This window comes from Drosophila simulans, chromosome 3R (assembly GCF_016746395.2).
Source record: "Drosophila simulans strain w501 chromosome 3R, Prin_Dsim_3.1, whole genome shotgun sequence".
Taxonomy (NCBI): Eukaryota; Metazoa; Arthropoda; class Insecta; order Diptera; family Drosophilidae; genus Drosophila; species Drosophila simulans.
This window is the reverse complement of record NC_052523.2, coordinates 26,070,175-26,089,448: the sequence shown is the minus strand read 5'-3', so window position 1 is coordinate 26,089,448 and position 19,274 is coordinate 26,070,175. Positions and strand designations below refer to the sequence as shown.

Genomic DNA, 19,274 nt, shown 5'->3' with positions numbered 1-19,274 from the left:
CCACTTTTCGTGGCCCTTATTATAACACCGCCATATCAGCGCGCACAGCCTCAGCAAATTCCGGCTGGCATTCAGTTTTCCGCTTTCCGTTCAGTTCAACGGCAGACTCGCGCGCGTACGGTTCGAACTGAAAAGGCGACGGGTCCGGATTTTTTGGACTTGTCGGTTCTCCGGGTTCTCGGTTCTCGAAGTGCGCTGATAGGTGATAGCTGAAGCTGGCCGAGAAGTGTTGGAAAAATGCTGGAAAGTCAGCTTAGAGCGGGCTGAAATGCCGCCGGCAGTCGATCCGTAAACGTAATTGAATTCGGGCCAGTGGATTGAAAATCAAATTCGATTTCGTAGCGAGCAAACACGCAAAAACGATAAACTAGTCGTTAAATTGAATATACAAATTGGTGTTTTGATTAAAACTAATAAACATAAACACCCAAACCGCAGAGCAGCAGAAGGCGAGCAGCGGAATTTATTTTTAAATACGATTTCTTTGTTATTCGCTGCCTGCAATTGGCTGACATTGCTCATACGCCGCGTTGGCCGAGCGAAGAAGTGGGGATTTCAGCATAGTTCCTGGTAAGCGGTCTCCCACTGCCCAAAAGTATTTTGTTTTTTCGTTCTTTCGACCCATTATTGTTTTTCCATATTACAAAAACATTGCTCTCGGGCGGCGGTGGGTTGAATTGCAAAGTTTATGGCACAGACCAAACCGAAATTGGTTTACAAGTTTATGGAAATTCGAGTCGTCAAAGTAATTAGAAAACTGCTATTTGTGGACAACTTTCGGCTGCCCTGGCAACTTTGGCTCGAAATGTAATTACTACGAGCGCCTAATCAAGCGACTAACCCAATTCGAAAGATCAAACTGTAGGCGGCCATTCCCATTCATCCCGATTTTCCACTCAATTTGAGCATCGAGTTCCACGACTCCAGTGAGCTGAGAAATAGTTAACCGATGGCCAAAAACCATCACACCCAATTGACTTTGCCCGATGAAAGGGTCCTCTGATGATCTCAGATTTCGGAAATCGCGCCGGAAGAGCAAATCTCCTGGAATGGCAATTAATTCGATTGCGATTTGCGTTTTTTAGGCCCCCGCCCGAATGGAAATAATCTTTTTAAATAACGCACCAATTCCGTACATCCTGTGCCATAAAATAAAATAAAAACCGTGCGCATTGGCTTATCCCTTGGGTATTTTCACATGTGCCCAGCTCTGATGTTTATAATGCAAATAAGCAAAGTGTTTTAAATGTATTTGCTTTGGGGTCGAAAGCATTTCAGCGCTGGTTTTTTTTATTTAAGCCATTTAATTTTGAGGGGAACGTAAATAGAGTCTTAAATGCATGCAAACTTGGTGGCTGGATTTTATAAGTAAGCCAAAAGTGAACGAAAATGAATCTGTTCGTTAGAAGTTAAAACTTGATTAAGTGTTTGAGCAGTTAATTAATTGAATTTACTTGTGGCCAAATGAACTCCACCCTGCAATCAATCGGAAATGTAAGTAGAAATCATCAATCAAATCAAGGCATTCATTACCTCGAAGGTATTTCGCTGGCGAACTCACGACATAATTGCCACTTTAATTGGCGAAAATTAATTCACTCGAAGTGTCCATTTCCAGCTTCCTTCGCTTTCAAGTGAATCCGCTGGCCAAACAGCACACTTAATTGCTCCTCCGAGATTCCAGACATCATCTAACTCAATCAGAGGCTGGCACAACTTTCGCCGCTTCTAAATATTTAATGTCAACTATGATTAGTGAGGAGGCCTAAGGAAAGTCCTGTGGTTTCAGGCATGTCGAAGTGGGATGTGGGCTGTCGGATGTGGTCGGGGGTCTTTGGATCCGGATAAATGGCTGTTTGGCGGCCAAATGGACGCATCCAGTCCATTCGCATCCGCACAAAGCCTTTGCCGACGGTCAGCTGAGCAAACCGAAATCCTTTCAGCGCGAATTGCTGGCGGAGGAGCAGGAGGCGATCCGAGGCCATTAGTTGGCCCCAAAAGGCGGCCTTTAAAGATCCAGGCAGGCGTGAACGGACGGGTATCTTTAAGCGAATGCGAATGCGAATCAGTAATAAGTGAGTGGGGTGCCGTATGCTCCGTATGTCCAGTGCTGCTCCACAGTGCTGTCATGCATCAAAACATTTAATTAAATTGAAACCGATGCGGCATCCGCCCCACTGCTGACGTCTTTTCCCGGCCACACTGGCCAGTGGACATTGGCCAGTGGACATTGGACATTGGACTTTGGACAGCGGAGGGAAGGGGGATGTGCTGCTGGAGGTGGAGGTGGAGGGCAGCATAGCAGGTCCTTTGGCGCCGGAGACGTGTGTAACTTCGGCTTTCTTCCCCAGCTTTCAGCTCACCATCTCCGCCCCGAATGAATTTAAATGAAGGCGGCACTGCCGGTCCTAAACAAGTCCGTGAATCATGTGCATATTTTAGCGGTGCTCAGTTGAGTTCGTCCCTCTTTTGTGCAGCCCCATCGAGCTATGCAGTGTCCTTGTCGGTGGACAGGACGTGTATTCCACAGGGATAGCCTCTAAATAAATGGGTTAATTCGATGGCATTGTTCGCACACCCACCACATGTGTCCGCAAGACAATTGTCCAATTTATTGGCATTGAACAACTTTGTGTGTCTAATATAAAATGTTGCACATAACAATATGCAAATATCACTTGGCAGCTTGTTATTTACGACTTTGTGAAGCTTAACTTTAATTTGGCATTTGGCCTTTGTCAAATATTTCATTTCATCGTAGATGCGAATAAAAATTCAATTTTTCCCAAATGAAGTCGAGCGCATTGGTTAATATTTCCGGAGACGAAATAAATCTATCAATTTTGAATAAGTAAACGTTAAAAGCTCCAGCTGAGAAGTCATTCAATGGGCAAAAGCAATACAAATCAAAACTGAAATGTACTCAGATGCCCCTCGACCTCGCCACTGCTCCCCATCTCTCCACGCCGGGCAGATCCGACAAAGAATATACACCGACTGGCAGATGATTGAAATGGGAGTGGGAGCCACAGGGCTGGGAATCGAGTGGGGAATGGGCAATCGGAGGTAGCCTTTCTTCACTTCTGTCTCCGCTTTGTTCCTCAATTTACACATAATTGCAATAAATTGACTAAGTGGGTGCTGGGGCACTGAATTCATTGTAGTCCGAGCCCAGAGCTCCAAAGATCCATAGCTCCAGAGTCCCAGACATTTTGGCGGAACTGCAGCACCCGGCTATTTTCTCTTCTTACGTATTTATTTCTTGCTCGGATTGCTATGCAGGGCACACTGATAGACTCCGGCTGATAAGATAAGACATTGAAATGCCCACAGACCCCACTCACCAACTCACCTGGTTTATGTCCACTGGTGGTAATTGGTAATGGTGGCACAAAGGCGATTGCCCGTACAACGGGGCGTATGCGTATTGTGGGTCGCACGAGTATTTCTTGCAATCACTGCCATGGCTTCTTTGTGGCTTCTTTATGGGCGATGGAGAATGGCTTAAATGGCACATAATACTTAGGACCTTAGGATCTTCAGTTCCCCGCATTGCTGAGCAGCTTTAATTTCAGCACAGGTATTCGAGCTGATTCATGTGTACATACTTCCAATGCTCGTTATCTGTTATTGACCATACGACTTTAGAGGCAAACAAACCCCGAATTGCTCGACAATTAAATTCGCAGAGGCAACTTGTCCTGCCCCAACACACTCGATGCGTTGCCAAGTTCACGAGGCACGCATGTGGATATATATCTTCTGTTTATATAGTATTTTGGGGCTTTTATCACCGTGCTTTATTTATATATTAAGGGGATTGTTTAATTTCTGCGCTTGTTATTGTTTTCCGCCGGCTCTTCGGTAGGTGCGAAAGATAAATCCAGCTCGCAAATGAATTCTTGCTCCCGGCATCGCGAGCAGCTCATTAAACAATCATTTTGATGAATTTTACCCGCCTGCCGAGATTCGGGAGCTCCGGAGGAGGAGCAGCTGGAGGAGGAGCAGCCCGCTTCCAGCGCCTCCAGCGCATGTGGCCAATTTGCAGCGCCATATATTTAATGCTCGTTTTGTGCCTAATTGTTTCGCCAGTGTGTGTGCTTGTGGGGAAATTAAAAACGCTCGTTTAAGCCAGCAAAAGGCGTTGGTAATTACAATTCAAGTTCACTTTCGGAACCCCCAGAAATGTGCTTATTACGTTTCGCCTGGGCCAGGGCCCTTGCCCCACTCCCCCCACTCCCCCTGCTCGTATTTTTGTTTTTTAATAAATTGTTTTAGAAAAGTACGGGCCGGCAGCAGGAAGTGAAAGTACAGCGAATGTGGACCGACATGCCACGAGTGGAGGGATGGGGAAAAAAAGGGCCCAAGGGGGCGGGGCAGGGCCCTAGGACAGCGGCCCCACTCCTATTGACACACATGTGTAGTGGCACACACACACGTCTATTCAGAGAAATAAGTAACAATCTTATTTATATCAAATGATTTATAACCAAAAAGCAGCAGGTTCATAGCAAACATGTGCTTAAATAGAACATTACTAGTCTGATTTGGATTTAAAATGGAAAATATATGCTTAAGCATATTAATTTAACTTCCATCTCGTGAAAATACTTTAAATTAGGTCCAAAAAAACATAATAAATCTAGAGTTAGAAGCACTTGTTAATATAGTAGTGTATAGTATGGAACCTATATTTATATTGAATAGCTACCCAACATTTCTGCCAGTGCAGTCCTAAGGGACTGGGCTGCCTACATGGAGCCGCACTGTTGCTGCAGCCACACATCCCGCCCACTGGGCCACCCACAAGCTGACAAAGACCCACCGACTATGGCGACTACCCTGGCCACCCTGTACTTGACTTGTCAAACACAAAAAAGGAAAACTGGCGGGCGGAGTGGGAAAGCCCGGACCTTTTATTCTGGGTCGCAATGAACGCTGCATGTGCTTTCCACGCTCCAGCGAAATAAGAAATACGAAATATGTGGAATGTTGTAAGCAGCCGCGGCGAGTCGGCGGTCCGAGGGGAATCGCTTTATTTTAGCAAAAAAGGCAGCTTCGCATTTCCACATAATCAATACTGAACAGATTTTCGAGCTCTAACTGCATTGTTGTCAACTGAAAACCTGATTGCCCACAAAGCCAGCTCGAAGTTAAAGTTGCTAAAGTAGAATATTTGCGTTTCCCGCCTTGAACGAGCTGGTCCAGAGTTCGGCAGAGCCCGGTGCTAAGTGTTTACCCTGACGTTCTGAGGAAGCCGACGACGTCTGGAGCACTGGCGTACTCCAAGCTTCCAGTGAGCCGGCAGTGCTACTGTTGTCTATCTGGGCTGGCTGCGATAAAGGAAGAGCTGGTGGGGATGGAGCGGGAAACAATCGCCAGTCAGCGAGACAAATTCGCTTAAAACTTTACAGCTCTGCGGCCCAAAACTGCTGGCACAACACGGCGTATACGCAACCAGCAAAAGCGACAGCAGCAGCAGCAGCGGGAGACTTTCAGCCGTATCAGCACTTTCCATCACTTTCGGTGGCTGCCCAATGGAACGTGACAGTTTGGCCATTTTTCAAGTTCAGTGAAACTGCGGGCGAATCTAATTTTTTGCGATTATTGCAGAAAACGCAATTTCAACGGACATCGGTCAAAAAGATGCTCGAACATTACTCAACCCGAAAAAAGGCGGACAACTTTCAGTTGGCCGTGCGTTTTTTCCAAGTGTTTTTCAAATATTTGCTCGAACGATTAGTTTCGGGGGCGTGAAACGATCTGCCAATTATGGTGAACGTTCTTTTGAAGATTGTTTGCCTTTCATTAAGACTGCATCACTTGCACTTCAGTTGCCAGTTGCCAGTTCCCAGTTGCTAGACCGAACTAGAACCAGAACCAGAACCAACTTAGTAATTTGTCTGTGGCATATGCTTTGTTTTGTCTATTTGCAGTCATTATTTGTAATCGTTGCTCGGCAGACAAGCTGCCGGCAATTGATTGCCGCTCGCCTGGGTGTTTGTTTAATAGCTTTCGATGCATCGACTCGGGAGCACGGGATGCATCTTTGTTTCCGGGGGTATTGACTGGGCTGATAGAGTGTTTTCCCGACACACTAAACGGTGCACGGCGAGAAAGAAATGCTTAAAACTTGAAATCTCTTCTTGAAATTAGATATCGCACTAAAATCGCTGCAAACACTTTCTTTAAGGTGTCTAAAAGCATGCAACATAAAATTTGGTGCAAATGCGCACGGCTTTAAATTGTAGCATACTTTTGGGCGGCACAGCCAAGCCGCATGGATCCTTTCACCTTCTGTGGTCGCCGGAATTTGGATGCGCTATTCCTGGCGTACAAATATTTTTGCGCCCATACCTTTCACTTTTCGCGAACAAACACAGTTGGATTTTTTCCACTCCTGCTGGCTGGACAGTAGCAAAGTACGAGTATGAAAGCCAGCAAAGTAATAAAACCGCCTCCAAGGAGAGGAAAAGTTGCTACTCGGATTATCGTTTTGTCAGACTTCAAGTGACGCGACTGGCCGTCGCAATTATCTCGAGCTGCCAAGGACAGATCCGAGGCATAATTGAAGGACGACCAGGTCGCTGGCGAGGAAGGACCCATCGCCACTCTTCCTGCCCTTTCAAAACGAGAAAAAAGCCATCGAAGAGAGGGTTTACTGTCGTTCTGAAACAATTGTTTGCCAGCCATCAGACACTCGAAAGGCAGGTGAACTCAGCTCTGGGGACCCATAAAAAGAAATAGCTCTGCTCGGCTTTTTCAATTGGTTTTGAGCTATTTTGGCCACATAATAACGCACAAGATACAGATAATAAAAAATTTATTTAGCCTTTAGGGTCATTCGTCATGTTAAATGGTTAACATCATTTAGCTAATAGGAAATTATATTTGTTCTAGATTTTAAGGTCATTCGTTTTTGCATATAGCTTGAATAATATTTCACCAAGGAAATGTTTTTAATTAAGCAGCTTTAGTTCTCTTCCGATTGCCATTCATTAGCTTTTAGTATTATTGGCCCGAAAGTAAAAGTTCGCACTGGACAAATCAGCGGCATTTAGCGCTCCCGAAGTTTCCAAGGTATCCGATCCACTAATGGCCACCACATCGCGGCCTCATCAAGGAGCACATACTTAGGAACTTTGCTGGGGGGACGAGTAGTCCTATGTCAGATTATTCAAGGCACTAGAAGCAAACCATCGAAAAGTTCTTGGGCGGAGCAGGAGATAGGGCGAAAATGAGTCACGTAGCGAGAAGAGAAACAAACCCAAGAAGAAATCAAAATCGATATGAATCCCTTCATGAGCACGTAGCAGGAATGTGCAAAGTTTTCACTGAAAATGAGCATCAAAAAGCTTTGTTTGCAACAAACAGCCACCAGGAGCAGCCAAACACGAGGCCATCAAAGATCACAAACCAAAAAAAAAAAAAATAAAAAATAAAACGAAACATGCCAGAAATGAAATTAGATGGTCCTCAGCTACCGTTTTCTTTGCATTTTTCAGGTCGAGCAGTTGGCAAATGGAAAGCAAATAAGGCAAGGCAAAGGGATACGCAACATTAAGTCCGGAATCGCTCATTCCGGATAAAGACAAAGGAAAACACTCCGGGGTGCGGAAAACAACATCAGCAGCAGCAGCCATGGAGAATCGCAGTGACTTCGAGGCGGATGACTACGGAGACCTCAGCTGGAGCAATTGGAGCAACTGGAGCACCCCCGCCGGCGTGCTCTTCTCGGCCATGAGCAGCGTGCTCTCGGCCAGCAACCACACGCCCCTGCCGGATTTCGGCCAGGAGCTCGGCCTGTCCACCAGCTCCTTCAATCACAGCCAGACGTGAGTTGAACCCGGATCCAACCGCATGCCTAATTATGACACAAACTTAATTAATGACCAAACTCACGCACGAATAGAGCACTCGCATCATGGGAGTCTGGAACGTTCGCTTCAAGGGGTTTTCCATTTTTAGGACACCTTTAATATTTGTTTACGTTTGTTCCCTTTTTACCCTTTCAAACCAAAAAACTAATTTACAGCGATATCAATTAAAAAAGTCGTCCTGCTCCACTGCCCCCAAATGGGGTTTCCCTTACATTGCGTGGCTTTTTGATGGGTCCTGATGAGTGCGCCTCCGCTCCAGTTTTATCCGCGATTTAGCCATGATTGTGCCCACACCCACGTGCATCTCTAATGACGCCTGCGTTCAGTCATTCCGGCATTCAGTCATCCACTGGGGCATTTCCCTTCCGCTCGTCACTTCCGTTTGGAGTACACAAAACGGCGGCGAAGGCAAACACATTTTATGCGGAGACACTTACTTTATCCGCATACACAAAAAACTGCGGGTCTATGGCATTCAACTCTATTCTTCCCGGCTGAAAAAACGTCGGCACTTTTTGCAGACATGTCCCAAATTTACTGCCCCACCAGCAGCAACAAATGGGTTTCACTGGCACTGGAACTGGGATAATTATTGGGATATGTGGCTATGTGGATATGGGAATATGGCTGCGTCTGACGCATCGAAAATCCATTCTGCGAATAACTTTGCTTTTTGCTGGCCAAACGGAGGCCACATATATCCTTCAGGCAGTGCTCAACAGTCGATCCTGGTAGCAAACTGGCTGCTCTTTTTCCCATCCGAGTTGTCCAATTCTGATGTCCGATTTATGTGCAAATAGAGACGGCCAAGATGGCTGAAAATTGGCAGGACGAAGGACTCAGCCTGGCATATTTTTCGGCACAAAAGAATCCGTGCATCAAAGCGTAAACATATTTGTACACATCCCTCTGAAGTGGCACAATCACAATTTATTTGCCAAACTGTCCACATTCCCATAACAACTAATATGGGAGACATGGGCTAATTGCTTTGATGGTCTATTTCTGGCTGAGGTCACACGTATTTATTTGAAAAAGAATATATTTTTAAGGGAGCAAGTAATCACAACAATGGAACAATGGGTCTTAAAAAGAACTTTTTAAATTGACTTTTTCTGCCGTTTTCCGACATTTTAGATATATTTATTCTATCTTAAAGACCTTGCTTGCAATATTATTTATTAATTTTAGGTCACATTTTTCGCAGCTTTACTATTTAAACCTCAGCAACAATATCAACAAGAATATAAGCTATGCCATAGTAAAAATATTTTTGTCGTGACATTTTCTTTGGCCCGAGGCATTCCATTTTCCTCGGCAGCCATTTCCCATTCAGCCCGTCGTAGGCCTGTCGAGGCGCCACAAAAAACAAATCAATAATCCTCTTTGCATTTGGGAGCTCGAACAAAGGACATTTTATGTAAATCCTCGCAGTTTGTCATGCGAAAAGGGTGAATGGGGTGTGTAAAGTGAGAATTACTTATGTGGGCATCTTTTAATTGCTCTGAAGAGTGAATAAACAGAGCATTAATGACCACCTTGCCAATCTAGTGTCATCTCCCGCACACTGTGTGCATATTAAATGACATGGCCTCCGTCCTGCCCCGCCCCCTTTCCCAGTTCGTGTGTCCAAATGGCGGAATAGACGGGATCTCGGCTCACAAATCCGATGGAGAGGATTCCGGCCGAGATTGCCAACCCTCTATTTGAACACTCTCCTAGATGCGAGCCTAAGCAAACAAGCCAGGACCCACAAAATATTAAAAAGATGACGACAACCGACGATGAGTGAGTGGAAAGGAATGAAGTGGATGGAGTTGAGTGGATGAGGAGTGGGACTCCTGCCCTCCGGCTTAGCTGAACCCCATGTTTTATGTGGCAGACGGCGCTGCAGAAAAACACGGATTTGTCAACGCACGCACAATTACACACGCTTAATAGCGACAACATCCTGGAGTCGCACATATAGCTGCACAGAGAGAAAAAATCATGCAAAATAATATACAATAAATTAAATATACGTTTTCTGTTGTGATAGTGATGAAATCTCCGAATATTTGTGACACATACAAACTAAGAAGTGCAATCACACTTTTTTTGTTTTCCTAATTAATTCCCTTGGGTTTTTCTCCCAGTGCACATATCTTTTAAGCTAAGAGCACCCATTCGCATGCTTACATAGGCGCATCACCCACTTGGCACTCGTTTATGGCGGAGCGGGGCACACCGTGAAACATAACACACACTTAATCTCGATGTCACTAATTCCCCATCGTAACTCTGTGTCCCATCCACATCCACAGCCTATCCACCGACCTGCCCGCCGCCGGGGACGTGGAAGACGCGGCCGAGGATGCGGCGGCATCCATGGAGACGGGCTCGTTTGCATTTGTGGTCCCGTGGTGGCGTCAGGTGCTCTGGAGCATCCTCTTCGGCGGCATGGTCATTGTGGCGACGGGCGGTAACCTGATTGTTGTCTGGATCGTGATGACGACCAAGCGGATGCGGACGGTAACCAACTATTTCATAGGTGAGTGGGCTGCTGTTGTGTGTGCAAACGTTGCGTATACGCAATAAAAATCACTCATACGTCGTGTTGGCCGTGCGAGTTTAGTTCGCAAAGTAAATATTTGCTGGGTTAGTCAGTGTAATATGCAATAAACCAGACAGTTTAGAGCTTTGTTAGCATGTGATAACATAACAAACTAAAGACGACCGATTTTTGCTAGAAAGTCTCGTTAATTTCCAAATTTTCCTGCAGTTAGCAAGTAACTTTCCCCCCTAAGTTTGTCCAGTCAGGTCGACGAGCTCTTGTCAAGAGTTTGCTTAAGTTTTGCCCGGGCAACTGACGAAAGGGTGGATTACCTATTTATGGGGCAGCTAAATTGGTCGCTCCGCCTTCCGCCGACTGCATTCCGCATCCGCCCCGTTGCACCTCGCAGATATTAACTTCGCAACCCTTCCATCGTTGGCCATTTTGATGAAGTGGCGGAGCAGCCCGGCGACAGGACGGTATTAATTTTAATTTCCTCAGCTTTGGCCATCAAATCAACTTATGCAGTTTGAGGCTGAAGACTGAGCTCGGCTCTCATTAATTGAATGTGCTTTTAGTCACGTTTCAGAGTGCATTAAATTTGCATTTTGCAGCTCATCCAGCTGCCGTGCACACTAATCACACCTTAAATAATACAAATGTGCTCTCAACGAGACTCTGCCAAAGTTTGGTCAAAGTTTAGCAGCGTAATGACATTACCGCCATTTTGCTGGCTGGGACTACAACCACTTGGATGGATACCTGATTGCCAGCTTTGTGCATGCGCAATTATTTTAATAAAACACCCAAGCAACTTGAGACGGCGGGCAATAAAAGAAACCTGGAATTGATTCCGTTTACTCAGAGCTTACCGCTAATCCAGCTCTTCTTCTTCAACGATCTCCTTCAGATACAGATACAGATTCAGATACATGTATGTATATGTATGCGTACAACAATGGCAGGGCACAATCCTGCCGTCCTGAAGCATCCTCCTCCTCCTCTGGAATTCCATTGTCTGGCTGGGTAATGATTATTATTATTATTACGTAAACTAAACGCCCGCTGAGCTCGCAGGGCTTTTCGAATTTGCATTTATAAATACACATTGGCAATCATTATTAGTAACAAGTTCTGATGTTTTAATCATTTTCGGGCCCACGAAAATTTCAAATTCTCATCACAGACATCTGGAACGAACAGAGCTCGGGCTTCTTGGTGGGTTTGGGTTTGGTGGAAGTCAGTCACCGGATGATAATCTTCTTTGGCTTCATTATCAATGCGTATTTGCATCTTTTGTTTGAGTTCGTCGGGTAGAGCAGCGTTTGTACTCGGGGTCCACTCACTTTTGCATTAAGTAGGATAAGTTCATGTTTTAAAAAGGGAATTTGTACCAAAAGTTCTGCGTTAAATGGGTATTACTTAGGGCTTCTATTATCCTTCCTGCGAAATAATTTCATCATTTATTCAGTTCAGCTTAGAGTTTTACAAATGAGATAGGATGTTCTGTTGTAGTTGGTAATGATTCAAGCTCTGCAGGATAAATCATTTAATTGTGCTCAGATTATAAATGATTGTCCTGCTATCTCCGACACAACTGAGCGCTTAAAAGTAGCATTTGGTTATTAATTAAAATGGGCCAGAATCGATATTTGGGTACGTGGCTGACAGGAGCAGGCCCCGGGGACCAAGGAGGCCAGATAGCCATGACGCAGCCACATAGTCAATGGCCCCAGGAGCCGGGGCGATTGTTAGAATGCGACACGTCGCCTCGTGTCGTCTTGTAGGCGTCGCAGGACTCGCAGGATCCGCAGGACCTGCAGACCTGGAGGAGGCGAGAGGAACATGAGGACACGGGCTAATGTTCGGCAAAAGGACATTTGTTTTATTGTAGGTGCTGTTACGGTTTCGTGATGCTTTTTATGCGCCGGCACTTCGTCGCCTTATCTCCAGTAGATAATGAAAAGTAAACAAAGGCAGACATTTCTTTTCCATTTTCCATTTTCTTTGCTCGGCCCCATGTTTTGTTGTCTATGGCATGTAAATCGGTCCATGCAAATGAAACACGATAAAAGTGTATCCTTCGGAGGTGTACATACACACAGACATGTATACCATTCATTTCCTGTTGATTTCGGGTGAAAGTGCACTTTATTCCAGTCCAATTAAAAATGTACAGCATAAATAAAAGGTAAGTGTAGGCCCTCGAAGCTGAGTGATTTCACAAAGTCATTGCTGTTTGCTCTGCATAATTTGCCCAATCAGATGGTAATGCGTACTCTTCTCTGTACTTTCCGGCTGCCGAATCCTTGGTCCTGCCCCCCAGTGAATCTCTCCATCGCGGACGCCATGGTGTCCAGCCTGAACGTCACCTTCAACTACTACTACATGCTGGATAGCGACTGGCCCTTCGGCGAGTTCTACTGCAAGTTGTCCCAGTTCATCGCGATGCTGAGCATCTGCGCCTCAGTGTTCACCCTGATGGCCATCTCCATCGACAGGTGAGTGGATTACGGATTACGTGGCCCGTGGGCTGGGCGATTATGTATGTAGCGCCATTCGCATGCATATGCATTACAAATATGCCGCCGACCTAACCGAACCCTTATCAATCACGGTCAGATGGCCGGGCCAAATAACCCATTCGCCTTAATAGGATTTCATAGGGCTGCGGACATGGGTGCACAATTGGATTGCCCGTCACAAGGATCAAAACGAAGCCCATCAAAATACGCGTGCTACAAAGTACATACATAAATAATGTTCCACCTACTTGGGCATTTATGGATGATTCATATATCTGAAACATAGGAAGCTAAAATCGAATTATTCTGTCTAGTAAACAGAGTAATCGACAAACGACTTGAAATATTATAAATAATCTTTCGCCTGCTCGTCGGTAATTGGTTGGGAACTGTAATATCTTTTCTATTTAATCCAGCCTATTCATCGAATCGATTGTGTAGTAAACAAAACAGTCTGCACACGAACATATTTGCTGGAAATGTTTATAAATTATTCTCGATTGGCGCAGCACTGAATTTGTATTGAAGATTTATCTGTTTGAAGTCGTAAGCAGGCATATAAATTAAAATATACTGTCAAATCAAGGCGTGTAAAAAGTACAAATGTACAAGTTCAACGGACTGGAATCCTGAAAATTGAAATAGTATCAATACTTATAGACCAAACAAAAAGTATGCCGATAAATAATGTTTCAGCTTCTTAGGCGAAAACAATCAGTGAAAGTAGAGTAATGTCTTGCCGATGGAAAATATATAAATTGAGTAAATTACAAACAGGCGACACATGAATTATGTTTGTTTTTAGCACATAAATTAAGGTAATGCCGCGAAGAAATCATGATTTATGTTCCCCAGACCGAAGGAGCCATTAAAATTAATCACGGAAACCTAATCTGTTTAAAGGCCTGACCCAAAAAGGCGAGGAATCCCGCAGGACGACAAACATATGTGTACCTCCCTCCACAAGGTGATGCCATCCGCCGGCTATTAGGTTCCTATATAAACTCCCTTAATGACTGCAACTTTTAATGGCTCGCCGTGATCCGATGAATAACAGAGCTCCACGCAGGCCAAAATTCCGCAGATTAAATTACTTTCGGGCTTTGGCGCGCTTCTGCAGCAGCTTCGTCCTTTAATTCCATTTCGAGGGTCTTTTTTTCGGGTGGCCACCCGTGCATTTCGATAATCAGCTTATGGTCCCAGGACCCCACTTCCGGCGGCAACTCATTTGGAGCGGCTGCCTGCAGTGGCAGTGGAAATTGTGTTAAGTCGGCACCTCTCGTTTCAGATACGTGGCCATCATCCGGCCACTGCAGCCGCGGATGAGCAAGCGGTGCAACCTGGCCATCGCGGCGGTCATCTGGCTGGCCTCCACGCTCATCTCCTGCCCCATGATGATCATCTACCGCACGGAGGAGGTGCCCGTCCGCGGGCTCAGCAATCGCACGGTCTGCTACCCGGAATGGCCAGATGGGCCCACCAACCACTCCACGATGGAGTCCATGTGAGTATCCTTTATCCCTACTGTTCGCAATTTATGGGTATCGAAGCTGTCGGACCTTGTTGGCCATGCCAATGCAGTTAGAGAGGACAATGAAGGTTTTGGACACTGCACTGAGAGGAAATGGAATGGGATCCATTCGTTATCGGGGTTCTGGAGAAGCTAGCCTTTAATTTCCTACAAAACTCGGGATACTTTGGCTGCAATGATTGAGATGCTCTAGAAAATGTAAACTGAAGTTATTGAATATGACTGAAAAGCATCCAATTTGAGTGTGCATAGAGAAAAGCCACTGTTTTCCTTTCCAGCGAGATGGAGGTGTAAATCAAAAAATCAGGACGTCAATCAGAATGGCGGTTGCACATGCAGGGACAATCGGAGTCCTGATCCGCACGGAGAATGGGGGATTACGGAGGAACGGGGGTCGTAAAAGAGGACACTCGGAGGCAAAACTGAAGCAAGAAGTTCTCGTAAAAAACGAACGAACGACTGACTGGATGGGTGGAAAATTGTGGGTGGTGGGAAATCCGTGGGCAAAAAAGGAAGAGGGGCAAATAAAACGTGTTGCTTTTTACAACCATTTTGTATGGCAATTTGGCAGCAGTGGGTGTCCTGCGTTCTGCGTCCTGCGTCCTGTGGCCCCCCGTGTTATGCATTGTGTCCCACATGCAAGGCCATTAATTTTAGATTCATTCCAAATTGCTACTTGCTCAATAAAAATAAAACAAAAGCCGACGGCAGCAACAATGTCCGATGGAGCGATAGGGGCTTTTAAAAGCATTGCCCGCCCGACTAACTGAAAGGCTTGTAAACACCGTGTTTGGTCTGATCTGTGTCCCCTCGTTTAGCTACAACATCCTCATCATCATCCTAACCTACTTCCTGCCCATCGTCTCCATGACGGTCACCTACTCGCGCGTGGGCATCGAGCTCTGGGGATCCAAGACCATCGGCGAGTGCACGCCCCGCCAGGTGGAGAATGTGCGGAGCAAGCGAAGGGTAAGTCCTGGCCGGGATTTGGGGTGTCCACTGGCTCTGGTCGCCACCCATGAGCACCTGCTGTTGGCAGACCACCAGATCTGGAACTAAGCTTTTATTTTTAGACAACTTTACACAGATGTGAGAATAGATATACTAAGATTAGTTATACCATTAAATTCGTTCCTGTTAAATTAAATTCCTTTTACACGAATTGCCTTAAGCATGCAATTATTAAGAGTTAATCCTCAGCTGCTTTTATTGCACTCGTTTGCCGAAGGGGTTTTAATTGTTAGGGATTTTCCGAAACTTCTGTTCGAATTGGCTGCCCGCTGTTGTTTAATGTGCAGATTAACTTTACCTGTAGTTTCCGAACTATAACAACCAGTCAAGGAAAGTTATACAATTATATGTTGAAATGTAGCTCGGAACTCTGAGCAATAGGTACATAGCTTGAACTTTGAGGAAGAGAAAGATCAGCTTAGGAAATTCCAGTTGACATCACACTCGATTATCCTTCTGGCCACAAAATAGACTAATGGCTTTTGGCTATTTGATAAGACTCAAACATCGCACTCACTCCGCTCTCCTCAGGTGGTGAAGATGATGATTGTGGTCGTCCTGATATTCGCCATCTGCTGGCTGCCGTTCCACAGCTACTTCATCATCACATCCTGCTACCCGGCCATCACGGAGGCGCCCTTCATCCAGGAACTCTACCTGGCCATCTACTGGCTGGCCATGAGCAACTCCATGTACAATCCCATTATATACTGCTGGATGAATTCGCGGTGAGTAGTAGACCACTCGATTGCCACTTTATTTGGTTGCAGGATTAGGGCTCCATGTTCCTGTCCATGCTCATGTGGTTGCCTTAACCCGCAGCAAATTGGGTAATTTGCGGCTGAATTAGCACCATTAGGGCACTAAGTGCAGTGGCGGTGGCGGTGGCATTCAAGACATCGGCATCTCGGCAAGATTAGTTGATTGGTTAGCCGGCTCCCCGGAAATTAATGTGCTCGTCATCATTACTGCAGGAACGACGGGCGAAGTGTTCCCTCGCCGAGTGGCTGCCACTGCCTCGCACTTTGAATATAGTTTGTGGACACATGACAGCATGATTCCGGAAAACTGTCGTACAGCTGCGGCTGAAATAAAAGTACGCAAGTTGACATCCATTTGAGGCAAGTTGGCGAACAGCTGGGGTTACATCCTCGCTTCTTCAAGAAGCTGAACTTAAAGTTACTCTTAAAGGGGTGCCAAGACTCAGGGAGATCGTAGACAGAAGCCAGTTACTCTTGTGGCACTATTCTTGTGCCCCAACCTGTTGGTGTTGAAACGCTACATATGGTATACATATATCCGCACTTAAACAAAAGGCGTTGTTCAATATATATGGACGTACAAATTGGCAGTCGGTGCTCGTGGCCGGAAAAACGTAGCGGATTGCAATTAATTCCGCTCAGTCAGCGGATATCTGACTGATGGATAAACGCTGGCCTGGAAGGGAGCCGGATAATGGGGTTACTACGTGGAATAAAAGCCAACGGGCCAGCACGTGAGCTCCGCAACCAAGGATCACGGCCAGCTCCCCACAATTGATGGCGCTCCATATGCAAATGATGACGACAACGTCAACGACAACGCAGCTCTTTATTTCCATTTACTACGTTTACTACCCATGGGGAACACGGGGATATTAACTTGCCGCGCTGGCCCGTAAAAAACACTCCCGTAGCACCATAGATTATATGAGTAAGCGGTGTCTAGCTCGGTGGGATGGATGTGGCAGCCAACGGAAAAGCTGCTCATAAATAAAGGAACTTGATGTCGTTTAGGGTTTGTCACAATTGAAGTCCATAAATACTGGACTAAGCTAGTTAGGGTGGAGGTATCGAAGTGCCCTTGGGGCAAGTTGAAGTTTATTGAGCTATAAGTGGTAAGTAGTGGAGTAGTGGAATGGGAACGCATTTAAGATTTAAATGACAATGAACTTGAGTTCCTCTATTAATCATTTAATTCATTGTGCACATAACTCACTATTCCCTCCAGCTTTCGCTATGGTTTCAAGATGGTCTTCCGCTGGTGCCTGTTTGTGCGCGTGGGCACGGAACCCTTCAGTCGACGGGAGAACCTGACATCCCGGTACTCCTGCTCCGGTTCCCCGGATCACAATCGCATCAAGCGCAATGGTAGGTTTGACCACTCACAGTTGAAACAAGAAGGAGTGCACGCTAATGAGTTCCATATTGATAGATACCCAGAAATCGATACTTTATACCTGTCCCAGCTCACCCAAATCGCATCGAATTTCGCACAGCGGTGAGTTCGAGTCCAGTCCATCCTTAGTTGGATAAGGTGGCATCTAATTATATTTCCCCCACATCCAATCCCCAGGAACAGGTCGCAGTGCGACGTTGAGGAACAGTCTGCCGGCGGAGTCGCTGTCATCCGGCGGATCTGGAGGTGGAGGACACAGGAAACGGTTGTCCTACCAGCAGGAAATGCAGCAGCGGTGGTCAGGACCCAATAGTGCCACCGCGGTGACCAATTCCAGCAGTACGGCCAACACCACGCAGCTGCTCTCCTGACAGCCGGCCATCCAGGTGGTGCCGCCGGAGAGGGAGAGCCTGGAGATGCAGACCCAGATCGTCTGCTCCTCGCCGTACAACAACAACTATCGGCGGGCCAATCCTGGCCTCTCCGACCGCGACTCGTCCGACGACAAAACCTGGCTCTAAGCTACTTTAAGGTCTCGAATTTACACTTTTACAAAGGTCCTTCGACTGGATGCCCACTGTTTCGCCCTAGTCTAAATTTCAATTCGTTCTTAAAGAAACCAAAGCTAAGTTAGGATAGCATCCTCGACCGCCCCTCGAACATATCGGATATAGCCGGGCTGCAAATCCACCCACAAATTGGGTTTCCAATCACAATGGCCCACTGTATATCTGCATTGCCCAAGGGAAACTCGATACCTTGTTGGGACCCAGTACGGAAAGGTTGTTGCGGACAGTAAAAGACTAGAACTAGGACCTAGCACTATGTAAGATTACCCATCCGTGGGCCTCGTTTGAAGGCGGCTACTGATCCATTTGAATCGCTGTACATATTCGGATTGGTTCCTAACCGTAAAAACCGTTTTTAACTCTTAATTCTCAACGCTTACGGCTGCTTGCTTAAGTTGCAACAAATAAGAAACAACAGATAACGAATAAACAAATGACTATGAATGTGAGTGTACGTGTAAATATAAATGTCTGAATATAAACGTTATTGCGAATAAAGCGACTTGCTCCATCACCAAGTGGTTCCTAGTTGTATTGGGTTTCCTCCTTTCAGGCAGCTCGAAAATAGGGACTACTGTCAACATCCTAGAATGAGTGCGTCCCCGACTTTGTTTATTCAGCTATTCCATCCATATTATATTCGGAGTGTGAATGGGGGAGTGGGAGTTCGGGAATGGGGCAACGGGGCAACGAGAGTCGCCAGGAGTGGCAAACACTCTCGAAAATCCAGCAACCCCAGCTCCGGCGAGGGTGTAAGATGAATTTAAATATGAATAATCCAACTGCCGGGGGCTGGTCTGAATACGGGTCTGAATGCGAACGAACGTATTCGAATGCACATGTGCCTGTGTCTATGCGAGTTATGCCCCCAAGTCATCTTTCCCGCCCGGCGTATCAATTTTTTATCAGTAACCATTTTAGAGAAAATTGCATTTGATTTTCGTTTTTTATGTTTCGTGTGCTTGACGTAAGTCCACTTCCCCAAACCAACGGAGCATGAGCGAGTTTCCAGCACAGTGGGCGAACCCCTAACTCACTTAACTCCACGCCGCCTTATTCCTATAAGTT

General features: G+C 46.0%; 1 protein-coding gene across 2 annotated transcripts; it reads left to right on the top strand.

Annotated features, from left to right (window-relative positions):
- Positions 1–40: 40 nt before the first annotated feature.
- On the top strand, positions 41–18,720 carry LOC6730146 (tachykinin-like peptides receptor 99D). Of its 2 annotated transcripts, none has more exons than XM_039294461.2 (10): positions 41–570; positions 7,506–7,835; positions 10,184–10,410; positions 12,740–12,914; positions 14,227–14,442; positions 15,288–15,438; positions 16,012–16,208; positions 17,470–17,609; positions 17,674–17,739; positions 17,821–18,720. In XM_039294461.2, exons 2-10 carry the CDS (start codon positions 7,642–7,644, stop codon positions 18,006–18,008), a joined length of 1,554 nt encoding a protein of 517 aa, XP_039150395.1. In that variant the 5' UTR covers positions 41–570; positions 7,506–7,641; the 3' UTR covers positions 18,009–18,720. The 2 variants fall into 2 exon arrangements, with proteins under 2 accessions (XP_039150395.1, XP_016036911.2); XM_016174238.3 differs by having other exon boundaries at positions 60–570; positions 17,815–18,720.
- Positions 18,721–19,274: the final 554 nt, after the last annotated feature.